Here is an 18,004-nt window from a genome sequence, read left to right as displayed (position 1 = left end):
AAATAAATCTCCAAGGTAAACATGAAATAGTCAAAGTTTATTTGTACTTTAGAGAGAGAGAGAGAGAGAGAGATCTTTAATTCTTGTGAAAACACAAGTATATCAATCATCATTACTCATCATCAGCCCCATCTGATTTTTCAATAATCTTCCTCATCCAGCGACGCATGCGGAACAGGTGAGTGTAGAATCCATATTTGCCGTCCCGATCGCAGCCCTCGCCCCAAGACACAATACCGAGCTGATACCAGCGCTGATCAAGAGGGCTCTGCAGAGGGTAAGAGGTTACAGCTCAGAATACATATATACAGACCTGAATGAAACAGTGAATAAAAGCAAAAACAATAAGCCTGCCTTCATTACAAAAGGTCCCCCGCTGTCTCCTTCACAGGCGTCGCCTCTTTGCGTATCATCTGGGCTGTAACCTAAGAGAATCACACACGATTACCTTTCTTTCTCTGCAGAAAATAAACTCTCTGGGAGTTTGGGAGTGGTTTCTAGTTTGGGATCCTACCAACAGTCAGGTGTAGCAGTGGAGCAGTGAGCAGCAGTGCTCATATCTAAAGAGTGAGCACTGCACTATCCTACTGTCCTAAGGAGTGAGCACTGCACTGTCCTATTGTCCTAAGGAGTGAGCACTTCACTGTCCTATTGTCCTAAGGAGTGAGCACTTCACTGTCCTACTGTCCTAAGGAGTGAGCACTTCACTGCCCTATTGTCCTAAGGAGTGAGCACTACACTGTCCTACTGTCCTAAGGCGTGAACACTACATTATCCTACTGTCCCCTCACCTGCACAGAACATGTTGTCAGTGATACGGATGGATGTGGATTTGCGACACTCTTCCTGCTTGACGATGGGCAGGTGGATCTGCTGCAGTACTGATGGCAGGTTCTGAGGATTCGACGTCCATGACTCCTTCAGGAGGCCCCAGCCGGTCACACGACCTTTGAACCCTTCAGTCATCAAGCTACACAGAGTAAGGGAGGCTCTTACTTTCTGCATGTTATGTATTAGTTATACATATGGTAAACAATAAATGGATTTCAATACATAACTCTGAATAGTCTAAACTTTTGAAGATCGTTTGAGTATGAAAGGAATAGTATAATAGGCTATATTAAGATTGTAACATTACAAAAGCTCCATTTATTAGAACTTAGAACAGCGTCACGCTAAGCTATTGTAATAGCCTAGCTTACGTATTTGCAATACTCTTGGTCGGCATGCAGATGGGATGGATCTCATCAGTGAAGCTGATGGGTTTTTTCATGTGGAGCAGAGCAATGTCCCTATTCAGATTTTCTTTCCAGTTGTACTTCGGATGAACAATGATCTCATCAATTGCCACAATCTTCTCAGTGCCCTTTTCATACCTGCCACAGAGAGAACAATCAAGGGCTTGTACACACATTGAGCCCACCATCACAACCAATCAAGGGCTGTACCCACAATCTGACCCCACCATCCCACCTAATCAGGTATTATTACAAAAAAAGACCTCTAAGACATTCCATGTTAGTATAGCACCTTTACTTTTAAACTCATTTAACTCAATATTTTAACTTGCTGCCAATGTTGTTGACAAATGCTGGTGCCTTGTATGGTTGGTAAGCACTTTGTGTTATATGACACTCACTTGGCACGATAGTGTTTTCCAAGACGCACAAGGATGTCGTCGATGGTGAAATTTTTGTTCCATGGTGGGTACAGGATGCAGTGAGCAGCAGTGAGGATCCACTCATCACTGATCAAACTGGCCCCACACAACAGCTCCTGAGGACTACGCTTGTATAGCATCACCTGCCTGCAACAGCCGAGTATGAACATCAATAACACAAACACTACATGTTTGCAAATCAGATGTGGGACTGAGTGTCATGACTGTGAACAAGGTTTATGAGGTGCAGTAAAGTGCTGTAATTACCATGGTGCACTTCCTACTTCAGCAGAGACCCCTCCTACAATTCTCTTTGAATATGACTCAGTTAGATCTTGCTCTGTTGAATCAGTTTTGTGTATTTTCTCGAACAGGGGACGTACTCCACATTCTGACAGCCAAAAAAAGCATTAAAACGTTAGATTTTTTTTTTTAAGTTGAATGCATTACCAGACTTTTAACGGTGTGGTACAGCATTGAGTATAGGTTCGCTATTCTGTAGTTATGTACTGTATAAATGCATGGAATATGTTCAGATCATACAGTACAGTTATGTTATTTGTTTTAACTAAATTTGTATTTTCACTGTAATTTTAGTCTCTACAGAGGGTTATTCAATGACTGAGGCTGCCTCAATACCAGAATTATCCTTTAAAGTAAAGAGAAACAGTCTTTAAAGTAAAGATTGTATAATATATGTATTATACAACATGGGTATTATAGACTATAGGTATTATAAAATATATGCATTATAGAATATAGTTATTATAGAACATAGGTATTATAGAATATATACATACATACATTTAGTATCCTTTGGCTCTGAGTTTACTATCTTTTGCATTAGATTCTGTTAAATTCGAGGCTTCTTGTCTCAACCTAGTTGCTTGTTTGCTCACTTCTAGGTATCAGCATTGATTCCTATATTGATTCCAGGCCATACAGCCTGGCCGTACAACCTGGAATACATTAATTCCAGCATTGATTCCAGGCCATACAGCCTCAGTCATTGCGTAACCCTCTGGAGAGACTAACATTACAGCCCCAGTCATTGCATAACCCTCAGGAAAGAATAACATTACTTTGTCGGTCATTGAATAACCCTCTGGAGAGACTAACATTACAGTGAAAATGCACATTTAGTTAAAACAAGTAACATAACTGTACAGTATGATCTGAACATATTCCATGTATTTACACAGTACAGCATTCTAGTTCATTGATAAGAGTGTCTGCCAAATGCAGTAAATGTAAATGTATAGGTATTATAAAACATAGGTATTATAGAATATAAGTATTATAGAATAGCTGTATTATAGACTAGAGATAATATATAACATGGGTATTATAGAAAATAGGTAATATACAACATAGGTATTATAGAATAACTGTATTATAGAGATATTATAGAACATGGGTATTATAGAAAATAGGTATTATAGAATATAGGTATTATAGAACATAAGTATTAAGAATATATGTATTAAAGAACATAGATATAGAATATAGGTATTATAGAATATATGTATTAGAGAATAGGTATTATAGAACATAGGTATTAGAGGACAAATGTATTATAGAATATAGGTGTTAAAGAACATAGGTATTAATAGAATATAGTTATTACAGAACATAGGTATTAATAGAACGGATATATTAAAGAACATAGGTATTATAGAATAGGTGTATTAAAGAACAGGTATTAATAAACAGGTATTAATGGAATATAGGTATTACAGAACATAGCTATTATAGAATAAATGTATTAAACACAGATATTACAGAACATAGGTATTAATAGAATATATGTATTATAGAATATAGGTATTATAAAAATTCTATACATAGACATTCTATATAATACATATATTTTATACATATATTTTATGTTCTATAATACCTAGGTATTATACCTAGGTAGAACATAGGTAATATAGAACATATGTAATATAAAACATAGGTATTATAGAATATAGGTATTAAATAATATATGCATTAGTAGAACATAGGTATTAATAGAATACAGATATTATAGAATATACGGATTACATTTACCTGACACTTTTATCCAAAGCAACTTACAGTTATGACTGATTACAACTGAGGGTTAAGGGCTTTGCTCAAGGACCCAACAGTAGCACCTTGGCAGTATTAGGGACTGAACCCACAATCTTCCAATTACAAGTCAAGTGCCTTAACCACTGAGCTACCACTGTATTATAGAATTACCTTACCTAAGCTACCACTGTGTTATAGATTATAGGTATTATAAAACAGGCATGATAGAACATAGGTATTGTAGTATATACATATTCTAGAATATAGATATTCTAGAATATAGTTATTATAGAACATAGGTATTATAGAATATATGTATTATAGAACATATAGAATATGTGTGTATAGGTTGGCACCAGGCCAAGGCCTCCTCCGGCCACCAGAGGGAGGCCTCATGTCAACCACACTACTAATCAGGCTTGATGCCCAACAGCAGGGCTAGACCTTATATAAGCCCAGTGACCCAGTCATTCAGTGCTGGGTCTTTGCTAAAGTTTCAAGCCAAGTTCCTAGCCGGTAACTTCAGGTATTGAGGTCTGTGAGCCCTCATGGTACACCTCATTTCTACCCTGCAAGGGTGTCTGTGTTTTTACACATCCCCTCCCCTCTCCAGTTTTCCCCTCTCGAGTCTGTCTCTCTCCTAAGGCTTCCCTTAGCCATTAAAGTTCCTCCTCATTTTCTGGTTTGGTTTGGGAAGTTTTCATTTGGTTTTCCCCAGTGCACTGGGGTTGCCGTTCTTCTGTGGCATCCTCCGTTCTCCCTTTTTTCACGCTCGGTGTGGTGGTTAGTTTTTCCTCTTATTTTACCTGATCCAAGATCTAACTGTTCTGCACATGGGCCCACCATCATTAGAGTGTGGTTGCTCACCCAGTAGGCTCTCCGTGTCATTACCTGGGTTCAAGCCCACCTTACAATATGTACTACAGTATATAAGTATTATACAAATATGTATTATAGAATATAGGTATTATACAACAGGCATGATAGAACATAGGTATTGTAGTATATATGTATTATAGAACATGGGTATTATAGAATGTATGTATTATAGAACATGGGTATTAGAATGTATGTATTATAGAACATGGGTATTATAGAATATATGCATACATAAATTTAGTGTCCTTTGTTTGTTTTTTTCTCTTAGATTATCCTCTGATTAGTTAAGGTAATGTATTATACAATATAGGTATTATACAAAAGATGCATTATAGAATATAGGTTTTATAGAATATATGTATTTTAGAGTATAGGGATTATCAAATATAGGTATTATGGAACATGGGTATTATAGAACATGGGTATTAATAGAATATATGTATTATAGAACATAGGCATTATGAAATATAGCTATTATAAAATATAGGTATTCCTTGCGTTTATCACTCAAATCAGCCAGCAATTTTCATGCAGGACAATGCCCCCTGTCACACAGCAAAATGGGTAAAGCAGTTCCTTGAAACTGAAAACATTGAAACAAAGAAATGGCCAGCTCAGAATCCTGATCTAAACCCAATAGAAAACCTCTGGAAAATCCTTGGTGACAAAGTTATGGCCAAGAAACCCACAACAGTCACCACCGAACTGTGGAAGAGACTGTAAGAAGAGTGGACCAAAATCACACCAGAGCAGTGTGAGAGACTAGTGATGTCCTGTGGTTGCAGATGTGCTGAAGTCATTCAAAGCAACAGCCTGTACACTTCCTACTGATTGGTGACTGTTGTAACCTTCAGAAAATTTAGTTGTAATCTGTCTCTGTGCTACAGTCATTGTTCTCTAATTTTGATCATTGTGTTTTTTGCAAAATAAAGGTTTTATGTTGAAATACCTTGGTTATTTTGTAAAACACTGTTCTAGTGGCATGGTTTACCCCCAACAAAAAATCCTTCAAATGTTGACCAATGAAGATTACATTATTTCTGGAAAAATCAAGGGTTCATAAATTGTTCTCTAATTTTGATCTCCAGTGTACATACATACATATATACATACATGAGAGAGAGTAAATTGTAATTAATGTGCTTGCTTCATGCTTGCATTACTTGTTTAAAAATATCAACATATGTAGGTGGACATGTCTTACCCAGTTCTCCATGGCCGAAGCTGCGTGGGCTAAAGAAAGTCGTCCTTTTTCCCAGATCTGCTCTTTGGTGTATCTCACCTGTCTCCTCCACTTTCCCGTCCAGCGGATCATCTTATAGACAGAGGGGACACATTTCAGAGGGCCACTAATTTAAGTTTTCTAATGTTCATTAGGCATCTGCAGTCATTTTAGGGCAACATAATCCTTCATAAATGACAGAAGGACATGCATGGCATGGTTGCACTCACCACACAGCTCAAGGTTACAGTAGTCCATGGTTATGTTTCCAGCCTTGTTCTTCACATAGCACCACGGACCCTCTAGATCACCATCTGGGTTCCTGCAGTGGTTCTTCACCAGTGACACTTCAGGTATAAACTCCTTCCCCACACTCAGGGCCTTTACTTTGGACAGGCTCCACTCTAGGCAGGTGTAGCCAAGCAGACTCACAGACAGATTTCCAGTATACGTCTCCCCTTGGTCAGTCAGGCAGTCGGTCTTAGTGTAGTGCTCAGCTATAGTCTGTGCCGGCGGAGTAGGGAGAGGTCCTAAGACCTGACCTGTGTGGACAGGAAAACACAGCTGTTCAAATATATCTGCACCTCTAGTTGCATTAAAGAAAGTTAAGGCATTAAAAAAGATTTTTAAAAAACATTAGCACTACTACTGCTATTATAGAATAACGTTAGTAATCTAATCACTTGTCTCTCTCTCTGGTAGTGCAGTTTTGATGAATAAACTTTAGAAATTACTGTTTCTCTGATTTCACAAGAACAAACTCTAAATATCTCAGCCTATTCAGCCTACAGGAGTTTAGCACTTACATTGCAGTTCAATGAGACTTTTAGGACCTGAATATAGAATTCTTTAGTGCTTTACGACCTGACTAGTATTTAGTGTTTTAAGGGAAATACCGCATTTTGCCACCCAGCACTTCTCTCTCCTGACTGTGGGGTCCCGGGTGAAACACCAAGGCCCATTGGGACTCTTATCTGGGTTCCTGCAGAAATTCTTCGGCAATTTCAGCACTGTAGTATTGAACTCACTGGAAACAAATAACAGAATTAATTAAATTAAAGACAAAAAAAGTACCACGACTAAAGAAGCGCAGAGGAAGTTGTACATACGTGATTTTGTGAGGGAAGTTGCTTTTCCAGTACTGACATTGCTTTCCAGAAATAGTAATGCTAACATTACCAGAATAGTCTTCACCAATGCCATGGTAGCACAGATCTGTCAAGCACAAAAAGGCCAAGCTGTAACATAAAAACATTGCTTTTCCATCTTAAATGATCTAAATTATTTAACTTGAGAGGGGTGTTATAATTTTTCAGTCTTTATCAATACATTTTCACATTTGACAGATGCTTTCATGTGGAGTGGCACATTTATTTATCAGTCTGACAGTGTTTGCACCCTGTAACTCAATGCCTATGGTGTTGGTGTAATTAACACCAACCTGATCTACCAGGTAAGCTACAGGAACCGGTTTATTTCACATTTCAAATACATTTTAAGTTGTATTCTGCAACTTGCCAAGGATCTGACTAAAAGTGAACTGGCTGCTCAGAAACTAAGTCATAACAGTAATTTCTTCTTTTTTTTTTTTTTACAACCAATATTCATGTCTGTCTCTGAATCAGTGTTATTCACCATACATCAGAAACACCTATAGAATTCTCTGAACATTAAAATAGCCTATATGAACCTTACCTTTTCTTTCTACACAAGTTCTAACTTTGCCCACACTGTCCAGAGTCCTCTTTAATGTGTTGCCTTCACAACCTGTGTGGGAGAATGTGATATATCATACATCATACATCCTATGAGAGAACAATCAGGAAAAGAATGCTCAGCTTAGTCCCAGTTTGCTGGACTGTTTAAAACCACGTCTCCACCGAGACAGATTAAGCCCACGTCTCCACTGAGACAGATTAAGCCCACGTCTTCAGTGAGACAGATTAAGCCCACGTCTTCACTGAGACAAATTAAGACCACGTCTTCACTGAGACAAATTAAGACCACGTCTTCACTGAGACAGATTAAGACCATGTCTTCATTGAGACAGATTAAGCCCACATCTCCACTGAGACAGATTAAACCCACGTCTCCACTGAGACAGATTAAGACCACGTCTCCACTGAGACAGATTAAGACCACGTATTCACTGAGACAGATTAAGACCACGTATTCACTGAGACAGATTTTAAATGGAGATGCTACAGTGATAGTGCTGCTGGGTCCAAGGCTTGAGTTGTGTCCTGGACACCGAGCATGCAGAATTAGCTGGACAGTATCCTGGTTCTTTTATAAAGGTGTTTTGGCCATGTTGACTTTTAAAGCAGAAGAGACGTATTCAGCAGTCAGTTTCCTTTGGACTATCACTATAGGTCTTACAAAGCTTATGTTCCATTTGATCATTTTTTCCACTGCTGACCAGTGACTGCAGTCTCACACCATGTATTGGGCAGTGGTAGCTCAGTGGTTAAGGCACTTGACTTGTAATTGGAAGGTTGCTGATTTAAGCCCTAAGACTGCCAAGTTGCCACTGTTGGACCCCTGAGCAAGGCCCTTAACCCTCAATTGCGCAAGTTGTACTGAGTCATAATTGTAAGTCTTTGGATAAAAGCATCAGCTAAATACCGTAAATGTGTATTTCACACAGATTACATCCTGAATGGTTATGCTGCTGTTAGTATAAATAAAAATGACTTCTGACTTGATATCCTAACCTAAATGTCTTGTACACATGTACAGACACGATATATGTGCTATATATGTAAAAATCATGACTAAAAATTAGTATGGGCTTGTTATCATTCTGAAAATTAAATGATAGCTAGTTTTCTCTCATTTTTGTTCATCATTAGTAATCTTAGCATTTAATGATGTATTCATTAAAATTGTTGGCAGTTTTTAAGAACCCAAATTAGCATGTCTTCAGACTTAACTGGCATTGACTAATGTTAATGAAACGTTGAGCAGGGATGAACCATTTTGAAGTAGAAGGACCCAGGCACTGAAACTGGCTGTCTGACTTTGTCAGACTTTGATGTGGTGATTACTCAGGAAAGTCTGGGGGTGATTTGCACTTTGGCTCCCCGTTCAATATCACATATTTACATAAAATAAGGTCAACGCTGACTTGGCAGTCTTAATTCAAACCCTAGTGCACTTAACTTTTTTGAGCCTTACCTAAGTATTTCTCCCAAAATTGATTCTAAAAGAAAGAGAAACAAATTGCCATAAAACACAAAATAACCCAAAGTTATGATGATGAAATGATAAAGTCCACTTTCCTTTTAAGAGAGACGCATTCACAAATCCAACTCTACTGGAACTATCCTTTACTAAAGCTATGGCAGTGTTCATAGAAAACGGTTACATAGTAAACAGTAAACAGTTACATAGTGTCCTATGCTTTAGGTATTCAGGTGTAAGATCTTCTCTGTGGTAGTGTTGCTGTCCCCACCGTTGCATCGGTCTTCTCAAACACCTCGCGAGCCTCCTCATGACTGCAGATCTCCTCCATACATTCCCTCTCTAGATTTCCCTGCTTCATTTCTTCAAAGTGCCAGTTCGCTCTCCTTGCTCGGATAACCTGAGCAGCCCGCGGACCGTCGATAAAAACTGAGCAAAAAAAACAGCAACTGTCTCCCATCCCTTATCGATAGACTACATCAGACATTGTGGATTAATTTAAAAATGAATGACACAAGCAACCATTTGATGTTGAATGTAACCAGAAAAGGTAGCTTACCATCATAGCAGAGTGTCAACTGAAGGGCTTGGCTGAGGAGAAGAGTTATGAGGAAAGACACTGGTGCGGCTCCCATTCTATAAAGTGACTACAACTGAAAAGACCTAGAACACACAGGCTGCTAGCAAACCTCCAAAACCTACTACTGCAGCTCCTGAGTTAATATTGAACTACTGGAGTTCAAACAGAGCACAGATTGTGCCTGATCCAACCTTGCATAGTCCTCATAATGCATATCAGTCCGGACAGTGATTCACCCGTGTTCTTCCAAAACAGGCTTAGGACATTCCAGAACATTCTTCATAGACTCTTATTATGATATGCTGGTGGATGTGAATTACTTGTTTAGTCATCACTTTTTTGTCATATCTTGTAAAGCAATAGAGGGCGTGTTGTAACTTTTTAATGTTGAAATGAAATTGAAAATATCAGATTGTAGATCCCTGGGAGCTTACTTGGAAGAGTAGGGAATGAGGGAAAAGTTTCTGCATACTCTCAGAACTGAAAATAGCTAAAATATCTGGGAGTTAAAAATATAATACTTTGTATGCAAAGACTTAAAAGAATAACAGGGTTAGTTATTATTAGTTATTCATAGGTTATTGTTTTATTAGTAGACAGGGTAATAGTTAAATCTAAGACAGAGAGCAAAGGAGTGACACTATATATATATATATATATATATATATATATATATATATATATATATATATATATATATTCAAAATTGTAGTAAAGTACAAAGTACATATTCCAGAGAAACAGAACATTGTGGACAGAGGTCCTTCATCAGCTGTACACTGTAGTTACTCACCTAGAATCTTTTTTGGATTTATATAAATTCCCCACTCACTTTCCTGTGGTTTCCTTCTTCAAGCTTGTGCCCTCTACCAGAGGCCTGGGATCTTGAGAGTCCTGCGTAATATCTTATTAATAAGATATTATTAGTAATATATTTTCCAAGGACTACACTCTTCTGGACTGAGATCTCAGATATTGTTCTTGGGATCTGCTGAAGCAATTCTAAGGGTTACAACCCCTAGTGCACTGATGACTACAGGAACCATGGTTGCCTTCACCTTCCACATCTTTTCTAGCTCTTCCTCCAGCCCTTGGTATTTCTCAAGCTTCTCGTGTTCCTTGTTCCTGACATTATTACTTGGGTTTGCTACATCTACCTCTATGGCCCTCTTCTGCTGTTTATCCACCATTACCACCTTGTCTGTCAGTATCTGGAAGTCCCAAAGGAGCTTAGCATGGTTATTTTTCACCACCTTTAGAGGTATATCAGACTTAAACCTTGGAACTTCCAGCCCATAATCAGCACGGATGTTTAACCCTGATTTAACCTGTGGTCTCAGGATAGAATCAAGGTTACACTACCACAGGCCAGAATCAGGGTCACACGACCACAGGCCAGAATCAGAGTTAAACGACCACAGGGTTCTTCAGCATGCAGGAGGGAGTGGAGCACGGGACAATATTAGGAATGAAGAAAAATTGTGTGTATTGGTTCCAAAACACAAATCAGTACTGGGAAGCCTGGGAGGAGAAATTCCACTATGATAAAAGACTGATTATCATGAAACAAAAAAAGAACCACTGTAATTGATGGTGTGACACAGCGTGGCATTTACTCTTGTATGAAGGCCTCTATCTAGAAAAGTGAGGAAAGCAAAATAAATGTCCAGCCTCTCTTAGTAAATCATGTGACTTTTTCTAAAATTAGAGTGGACCTTTAAATAGTACATGCTGCTGTTTCTGAATAAGTCGGACTTGTATAGCGCCTTTCATAATGCCACAAGGTCACTTTACAAACACAGTGAGTGGAAGTACTGGGAGAAAAGATTTTTAAAGGTAGAAAAAAGAGGAACAGGCCCGAACAGGTGTAGGGAGGGAGTTCCAGAGAGAAGGCGTAGCAACACTAAATGACCTGCCACCTTTGGTGGACAGTCTAAACCTGGGGACAGTGAGGAGACCTGAATCAGAGGACCTTAATGTTCGAGATGGTAAGTACAGATGGAGTAAGTTAGTATGAGACCATGAAGTGATTTAAAAGTTAGGATAAAAAGAAACCCACACAAAAATAGCGAATGGCTGTTATTAGACAAAGTACTTAACCTCATCAGGAACTGAGGTCGGCTCTTTCTGTCTGTTTTTGGTGAAGTAACGTTGAATATCATATTGTGATAATGACTAATAAAACTACGTCTTCTAGTTATGTTTTGAATAATAAATCACACAACATGGATGCAGATTTGCTTAAAGGATTTACAGATTAGATCATTTCCCAGCAGTTCTGTTTTGTACAAGAGCCTGAACAGATCTGGTACAAACAGTGATGACACACAGGTCAAAATGGAGGTGAATCAATATTTACCACTGCATTTAACTCTGCTATGACAAAAAAAGCCTACAGCTTACAAAAAGTCTATTACATTTTTAATAGCAATAATAAGCATTTTCTTTTAATAATAAGCATTTTCTTTTAATTATTATTGCTAATTTTCATTTCTTACTTAAGCAGTTATACTGTATTATGTTCCAAATCTTGATAAGCATATAAACATATTCAGTCCTGCATACCTGACTCTATTTCAATGGTCTGTGCCACCGAATGTAGTCCATCCTGACTCTGTAGTATGACCACTCTGCTGTTCACAACCTCCTCTTCTACTACAATGCATTCAGCATTCTCAGCCTGTTCCTGCACTGCCAGACCTTTTTCATTAGCAATGTGGTCCTGGAAAATTATACATTTATCATTACCATCCTGTTCTTGAACCACAATGCACTTAGCAGTGCCATCTGACACAATGATCTCTATAACATCTTCGCTGAGCTCGACCCGTTCTGTAATTTCTTCAGCCTCTTCCATAACGTCGGTGGGGACTACTGCCAAGGAGCATGCTGTGACATCCTCGGAGTGAGGCACCATGCTGATATCCTCCATGGCCTGAACATAAACCACAGCTCGCTCCTCCTCATCTTCGCCATGGTCATCCTTCCACCTCGCACTCTCTCTCTGCATCTCCTTCCTGGGCCGGCCTCTGGCCGGTGGCGGGTGTCCACTCTGCGTGCGTACCGCGTGCGACTGCAGATGTCGCTGGAGGCTCTGCATCAGCGTGTACCTGGCGCCACATGTCTCACACCTGTGTGGCTTCTCATCCAGGTGAGACTTCATGTGGCGGCGTAGCTTGGTTGCCATGGTGTACCCTTTGCCACAGCGCTCGCACTTGTAGGGCCTGTCTCCCGTGTGGAGGCGCTCATGTGCTCGCAGTGTGTGGGGGTCCCGCAGGGCCTTGCCGCACACGGGGCACAGGTACGCCTCACCCGTGTGTGCGATCAGGTGGCGGCGAAGGTCAGGCGCCTGCGCAAAGCACCGGCCGCAGTGCTCGCACACATGTGGCCGTTCGCCTGTGTGCAGACGCAGGTGGCCCTGCAGGTTGCCGCGCTGACGAAAGCGCCGGCCACAGTGCTCGCACGCGTACGGCCGCTCACCCGTGTGCAGCCGCAAGTGGTTCCTCAGCGACCCTGCGCTGGCCAGCTCCCTGCCACATTCAGGGCATTTGATCCTGGTCGGCTCTGCACCCTGGGCCTCGTGGGACTCCCTGTGGACACGCAACGAGGGTCGGCGGGCAAACGCTTTGCCACACACATCACAGACAAAGGGCTTCTCGCCCGTGTGGAGCACCATGTGCTCCTTAAGGTCCCGCTTGAGGCCATAGCTCTTGTCGCACTGTGGGCACTTGAAGGGCCGCTGTCCCCGATGCATGAGCGCGTGGGCACGGTAGCTCTCCTGCGAGCTGTAGCGCTTGCCACATTCCATGCAGGCGTACGGCTTCAGCTCCAAGTGCGTGAAGTTGTGCTTCTTCAGGTGGCACAGCTGGAAGAAGCTTTTGCCACACTTGTCACACTTGTATTTCCGCTCTCGCAGGCTGAACTGAAAGGAGTCGAGAGAATCCTTTCCTCCTCTCTGCTCCTCACGGGGCAGTTCCTTTGGCTTATTATCTGATGTAGTGTCCTTGCTGTGCAGTGAGCTCTCTTTATTCTCTTGGCTGGTCTCTGTTCTCACAGACTTTTGCATAAGACATGCTGCAGTACTAATTCTTGGCTCTTGCGGTCGCCGATGGATGTGGCTGCGTAGTGAGTGTACCTTGCGAGGTTTGGCTGCCAAGCGAGAGCTTGCTCGCTTGCTCACTGCTCCTCTGAGCTCTTCACACAAGTTTGGGAGCTCTTGCACTAAGTCTCCACTGACATTAGCCATCTCTTGAGTACTTGACACTTCCACAGCCTCCTGAGCTTGCTCTTCACAGCCCCCATACAAACCCCTCTGCTCAAGGTCGCCAGTCTTCTGGGTTTGAGAACTGTCTGCAGGACTCTTCTCCACCCTGTGAGGTCTGCTTGCTTCCTGACCTCCTAGGTTGTTAACCGGGAATTTATCCTTCAGGTGTTTTGCTATGAGATACAAATACCACACATTAAATATAAACTGTTAACGATGCACAAGAATACAGATACAAAAATGCACATGGCTATAACATTCTTAGCCATGGAAACACTGTACACTGCACATTGCTGTGTTTTCCTTACTATACCATAACAGGTCAGAGTAAGTAAACAAAAACAACACAACAAACAAAAAAACACACACAAAATCTGGGGACCCCAGTAAATGGAGGATTACTAGAGTATAATTTTGTTTTAAAAAACTTTCCATTGTCATTAACAATGAATAATACAATAGGAAAGATATCTAAACGTGTCCAGGCATCCAGAGCATAATCTGGTCACAGAATTAAACACTGCACTTCACAGGCCATTTCCACAAGTCTTTTTATGCCATGGGGTCAGCGGCTTTCTTTAATATTTTCAGTGCTGAGGGAAGGGTAGGCAGAGGATGATGACATGCCAGGCAGCACCTGGCTCCTGGCACTCCTAATGCAGAGCATGAGCAGTGAAAATGAGCCTACCTGACTCTCCAGAACCCTGTTCAGTCTGGTCAGGCTGAATAGAGTCCTTGTCTTTTACTTTGAATGGTGTGTCCAGTTTGAGGGGTTTTCCAGAATCAGTCACATCTATCTGGTCAAGCTCCACAGGTACAGGAAGAATGTCCCACTGTTCTTCCAAGACCAGGAGCTCTGTTCCTGGACTGATGTCCCTACAGGTCCTGAGACACAGCTTTCCATCCACCTCATGCACAGTAACATTCCTCTCAACTTCACACGGAGCAGTGCAGGCAAACCTGGAGAGACCGAGAAGAGACAAAGAGACAGACAGAAACAGAGCACTTAAACACCCGGATGGGCATGTCTTCATACATTTAGTGACTTAGTGGTTGTTATCTTGTAGTGTAACTCCAGTTCAAAGGCTTCTGTTGTTATAGAACTGAATTGGCTGTTACTATGTTATCATTTCTTTATTATTTACTAACCTTTATCCAGGGCACCAAAATAGGGAACTATATCATATCCCTTATCAGATATCATACCTCATCCAGTACTTTTTGACTGATGTTTCTTTGGCTGTTTTTTGGCATGTTTCCATTCCCTGAATCATAAGAAAGTATGTTTAAGAAACCAGGTGTTATGCTGTTATATCCTAAAAATGTTTGGTCAGAAAGTAGCAAATGCAATCATGTACTCCACCTCTTCTACTTTCCCATAGCTAGGCACTCTGTCTGAGTCCTCCATGCCCAGAAAGGTGCCATTCTTTAATGTCCGTCCTACGCACCACAACCCTGTCTGCCCATCTTTAGCCAGGGACGGTCCCAGGGTCAACCCACGAGGCAGCAGTCTGAGCACACTATTGAAAGACTCTTTCACATTCTCCAGGGAGCCCTCGTTTCTATTTTGTGTAGCCACTAAATGAAGAAAGAACATTCAGACTTAAAGTTAATAGCAACGCTGAATGAGTAACAAAACAAATTCTAATCCCAAATCTCCACTGTATGATCGTTTAGGAATTATAGACCTCCCCGAGCAAGCGTACACCACTCGCGCATGCGCGCCTGGGATTCTGTGGCTCCCACTAATTTAGTGTGAAGCTTCACTACAGACCGCTTTCGCCTCCATAGCTAGAATTGATCAAAACAGGTGAGCCGAGATACGTTTGTTTTGTTTTTTTGTCACAGAAGATAAATCAAGTTAGTCAGTCTAACATTATATTGATAAACGCAAAGGTATAACTACCATAAAAGCAGAACAGATTGACGTTAGCAATACTATACCCTTTAGTATCCCACGGTTACTACCAACCATTAATACTCTGGCAATTCAGACAATAGTAAAACATAAATGGCTATGTATTAATCTTTTTCTTTAAATTACGTAAATAATGTAGGAAAATGTGGGTTATAAGGTACACTTGTAACTATAGCTACGATAGTTAACGCGCATTGTCTTCACTATTCGGTCCGTTTTTGCAGAGTAGTTCACATATATAGCGTGATTACAAATTCAACCAACTCAGGGCTGTGGTTCCTTTGCGTATTGGCCACTCGAGTGTTTTCCTTGTCCAGCCAAAACTCCGGGAAAATCATCGTTCTCCAACTAACAAGCCTACAATACGGAAGTCAACAGAAACGGTTGTTACCGTCTAACCCGTCCGTCCAGAAACATTCACTACGTAACCTCCAAGAAACATACACCAGCGATTGCCTCTTACTTGAATTAATGTTGGTTCTGTGACTCAAAATACACTGCCTGGCCAAAAACAAAGTCACATTCTAATATTTCGTTGGACCACCTTCAGCTTTGATTACAGCACGCATTTGCTGTGGCATTGTTTCCACAAGCTTCTGCAATGTCACATCATTTATTTCTGTCCAGAGTTGCATTAATTTTTCACCAAGATCTTGTATTGATGATGGGATATTTAGACCACTGCGTAGTCTTCTCCAGCACATCCCAAAGATTCTCAATTGGGTTGAAGTCTGGACTCTGTGGTGGCCAGTCCATGTGTGAAAATGTCTCATGCTCCCTGAACCACTCTTTCACAATTTGAGCCCGATGAATTCTGCATTGTCATCTTGGAATATGCATTGATGGAATAACCTGGTCATTCAGTATATTCAGGTAGTCAGCTGACCTCATTCTTTGGGCACATAACGTTGCTGAACCTAGACCTGACCAACTGCAGCAATCCCAGATCATAGCACTGCCCCCACAGGCTTGTACGGGAGGCACTAGGCATGATGGGTGCATCGCTTCAGCTGCCTCTCTTCTTACCCTGATGCACCCATCACTCTGAAACAGGGTAAATCTGGACACATCAGACCACATGACCTTCTTCCATTGCTCCAGAGTCCAATCTTTATGCTTCCAGCAAATTGAAGCTGCTTTTGCGGGTTAGCTTCACTGACAAGTGGTTTTCTTAAGGCTACACAGCTGTTTAGTCCCAATCCCTTGAGTTCCCTTCACATTGTGTGTGTGTGGAAATTATCTTTCACTATTAAACATATCCCTGAGTTTTACTGTTGTTTTTCTATGATTTGATTTCACCACATGTTTAAGTGATCGCCAGTCACAATCATTCATGATTTTTTTCCAACCACATTCCTTCCTCAAAGATGATGTTTCCCCACTGTCCTTCCACTTTTTAATAATGCGTTGGACAGTTCTTAACACAATTTGAGAAGTTTCAGCAATCTCCTTAGATGTTTTCTCTGCTTGATGCATGGCAATAATTTGACCCTTCTGAAACAGATGTACATCTTTTCCATGACCACAGGATGTGTCTTTCAACATGGTTGTTTAACAAATGAGAAGCTACTCACTGCATCAGTTATGGTTAAATAACTTGTTACCAGCTGAAACATAATCACCCATGCAGTAATTATCCAATGGGAGGCTCTTACCTATTTGCTTAGTTAAATCCAGGTGGTGACCATTTTTTTTTTGGCCAGGCAGTGTATGTATGAACAAAGTATTTTTAAAAAGACTTTGCAGTTTCTACATGTACTCCATCTTTCCCTTTCCGATGCCCCCTGTATCTAAATTGCGTTCCCTCTTGAATTGGTGTTTCGACTTTGAGCAGCCTAACTACCGATCGTGTCTTAATCACAACACAACTGAGTGAGTCTCTTAGTCCTAATTCTTTTTCCCGATCTGTCTGTTGCTGTTGCTGTTGTATAGCCAGCCATGCCAGCTTTTCGGGTGTGTGAGTTCCCAGGATGCACATCCAGTAACGTTAGTAAAGTGAATGAGAACCTTTTTTTTATGGGCTTGTCACATAAAAGCTGGATAAGGTTTTAGTGGCACATGGCCACAGCGAAATACTGTACAACATGACATGCATTTGTAGCATCCATTTCACTACTGGTTGCAATAAAAACAAACTTGATGGTGATGGTGCTGAACCAACTCTCTCTCACGATTTCAAATGAAGAAAATAGCCTGCAGCCACAATATTCAAGTAGATAAAGTCCAAGGCAAATTTAGGC

At 40.8% G+C, this 18,004-nt stretch overlaps 2 protein-coding genes across 3 annotated transcripts; both read right to left on the bottom strand.

Moving 5' to 3' along the window:
- Positions 1-16: 16 nt before the first annotated feature.
- On the bottom strand, positions 17-9,850 carry f2 (coagulation factor II (thrombin)). Its single transcript, XM_027033158.2, has 14 exons — positions 9,562-9,850; positions 9,274-9,431; positions 8,997-9,021; positions 7,515-7,586; positions 6,929-7,034; positions 6,716-6,846; positions 6,050-6,361; positions 5,802-5,912; positions 1,928-2,051; positions 1,640-1,807; positions 1,203-1,376; positions 792-970; positions 355-425; positions 17-268 (listed from the first exon to the last, which is right to left on the bottom strand). The coding sequence occupies exons 1-14, from the start codon at positions 9,635-9,637 to the stop codon at positions 113-115; spliced, it is 1,863 nt and encodes a 620-aa protein (XP_026888959.2). The 5' UTR covers positions 9,638-9,850; the 3' UTR covers positions 17-112.
- A 1,968-nt stretch (positions 9,851-11,818) lies between these two features.
- On the bottom strand, positions 11,819-16,155 carry znf408 (zinc finger protein 408). Of its 2 annotated transcripts, none has more exons than XM_027033161.2 (5): positions 16,029-16,155; positions 15,210-15,424; positions 15,053-15,111; positions 14,535-14,806; positions 11,819-14,019 (listed from the first exon to the last, which is right to left on the bottom strand). In XM_027033161.2, coding segments are annotated over exons 1-5 (2,433 nt in total). In that variant the 5' UTR covers positions 16,030-16,155; the 3' UTR covers positions 11,819-12,133. The 2 variants fall into 2 exon arrangements, with proteins under 2 accessions (XP_026888962.2, XP_026888961.2); XM_027033160.2 differs by lacking the exon at positions 16,029-16,155 and adding an exon at positions 15,791-16,022.
- Positions 16,156-18,004: the final 1,849 nt, after the last annotated feature.

This window comes from Electrophorus electricus, chromosome 21 (assembly GCF_013358815.1).
Source record: "Electrophorus electricus isolate fEleEle1 chromosome 21, fEleEle1.pri, whole genome shotgun sequence".
Classification (NCBI taxonomy): domain Eukaryota; kingdom Metazoa; phylum Chordata; class Actinopteri; order Gymnotiformes; family Gymnotidae; genus Electrophorus; species Electrophorus electricus.
The sequence above is the reverse complement of the archived record's forward strand: the minus strand, read 5'-3'. Positions and strand labels throughout refer to the sequence as shown.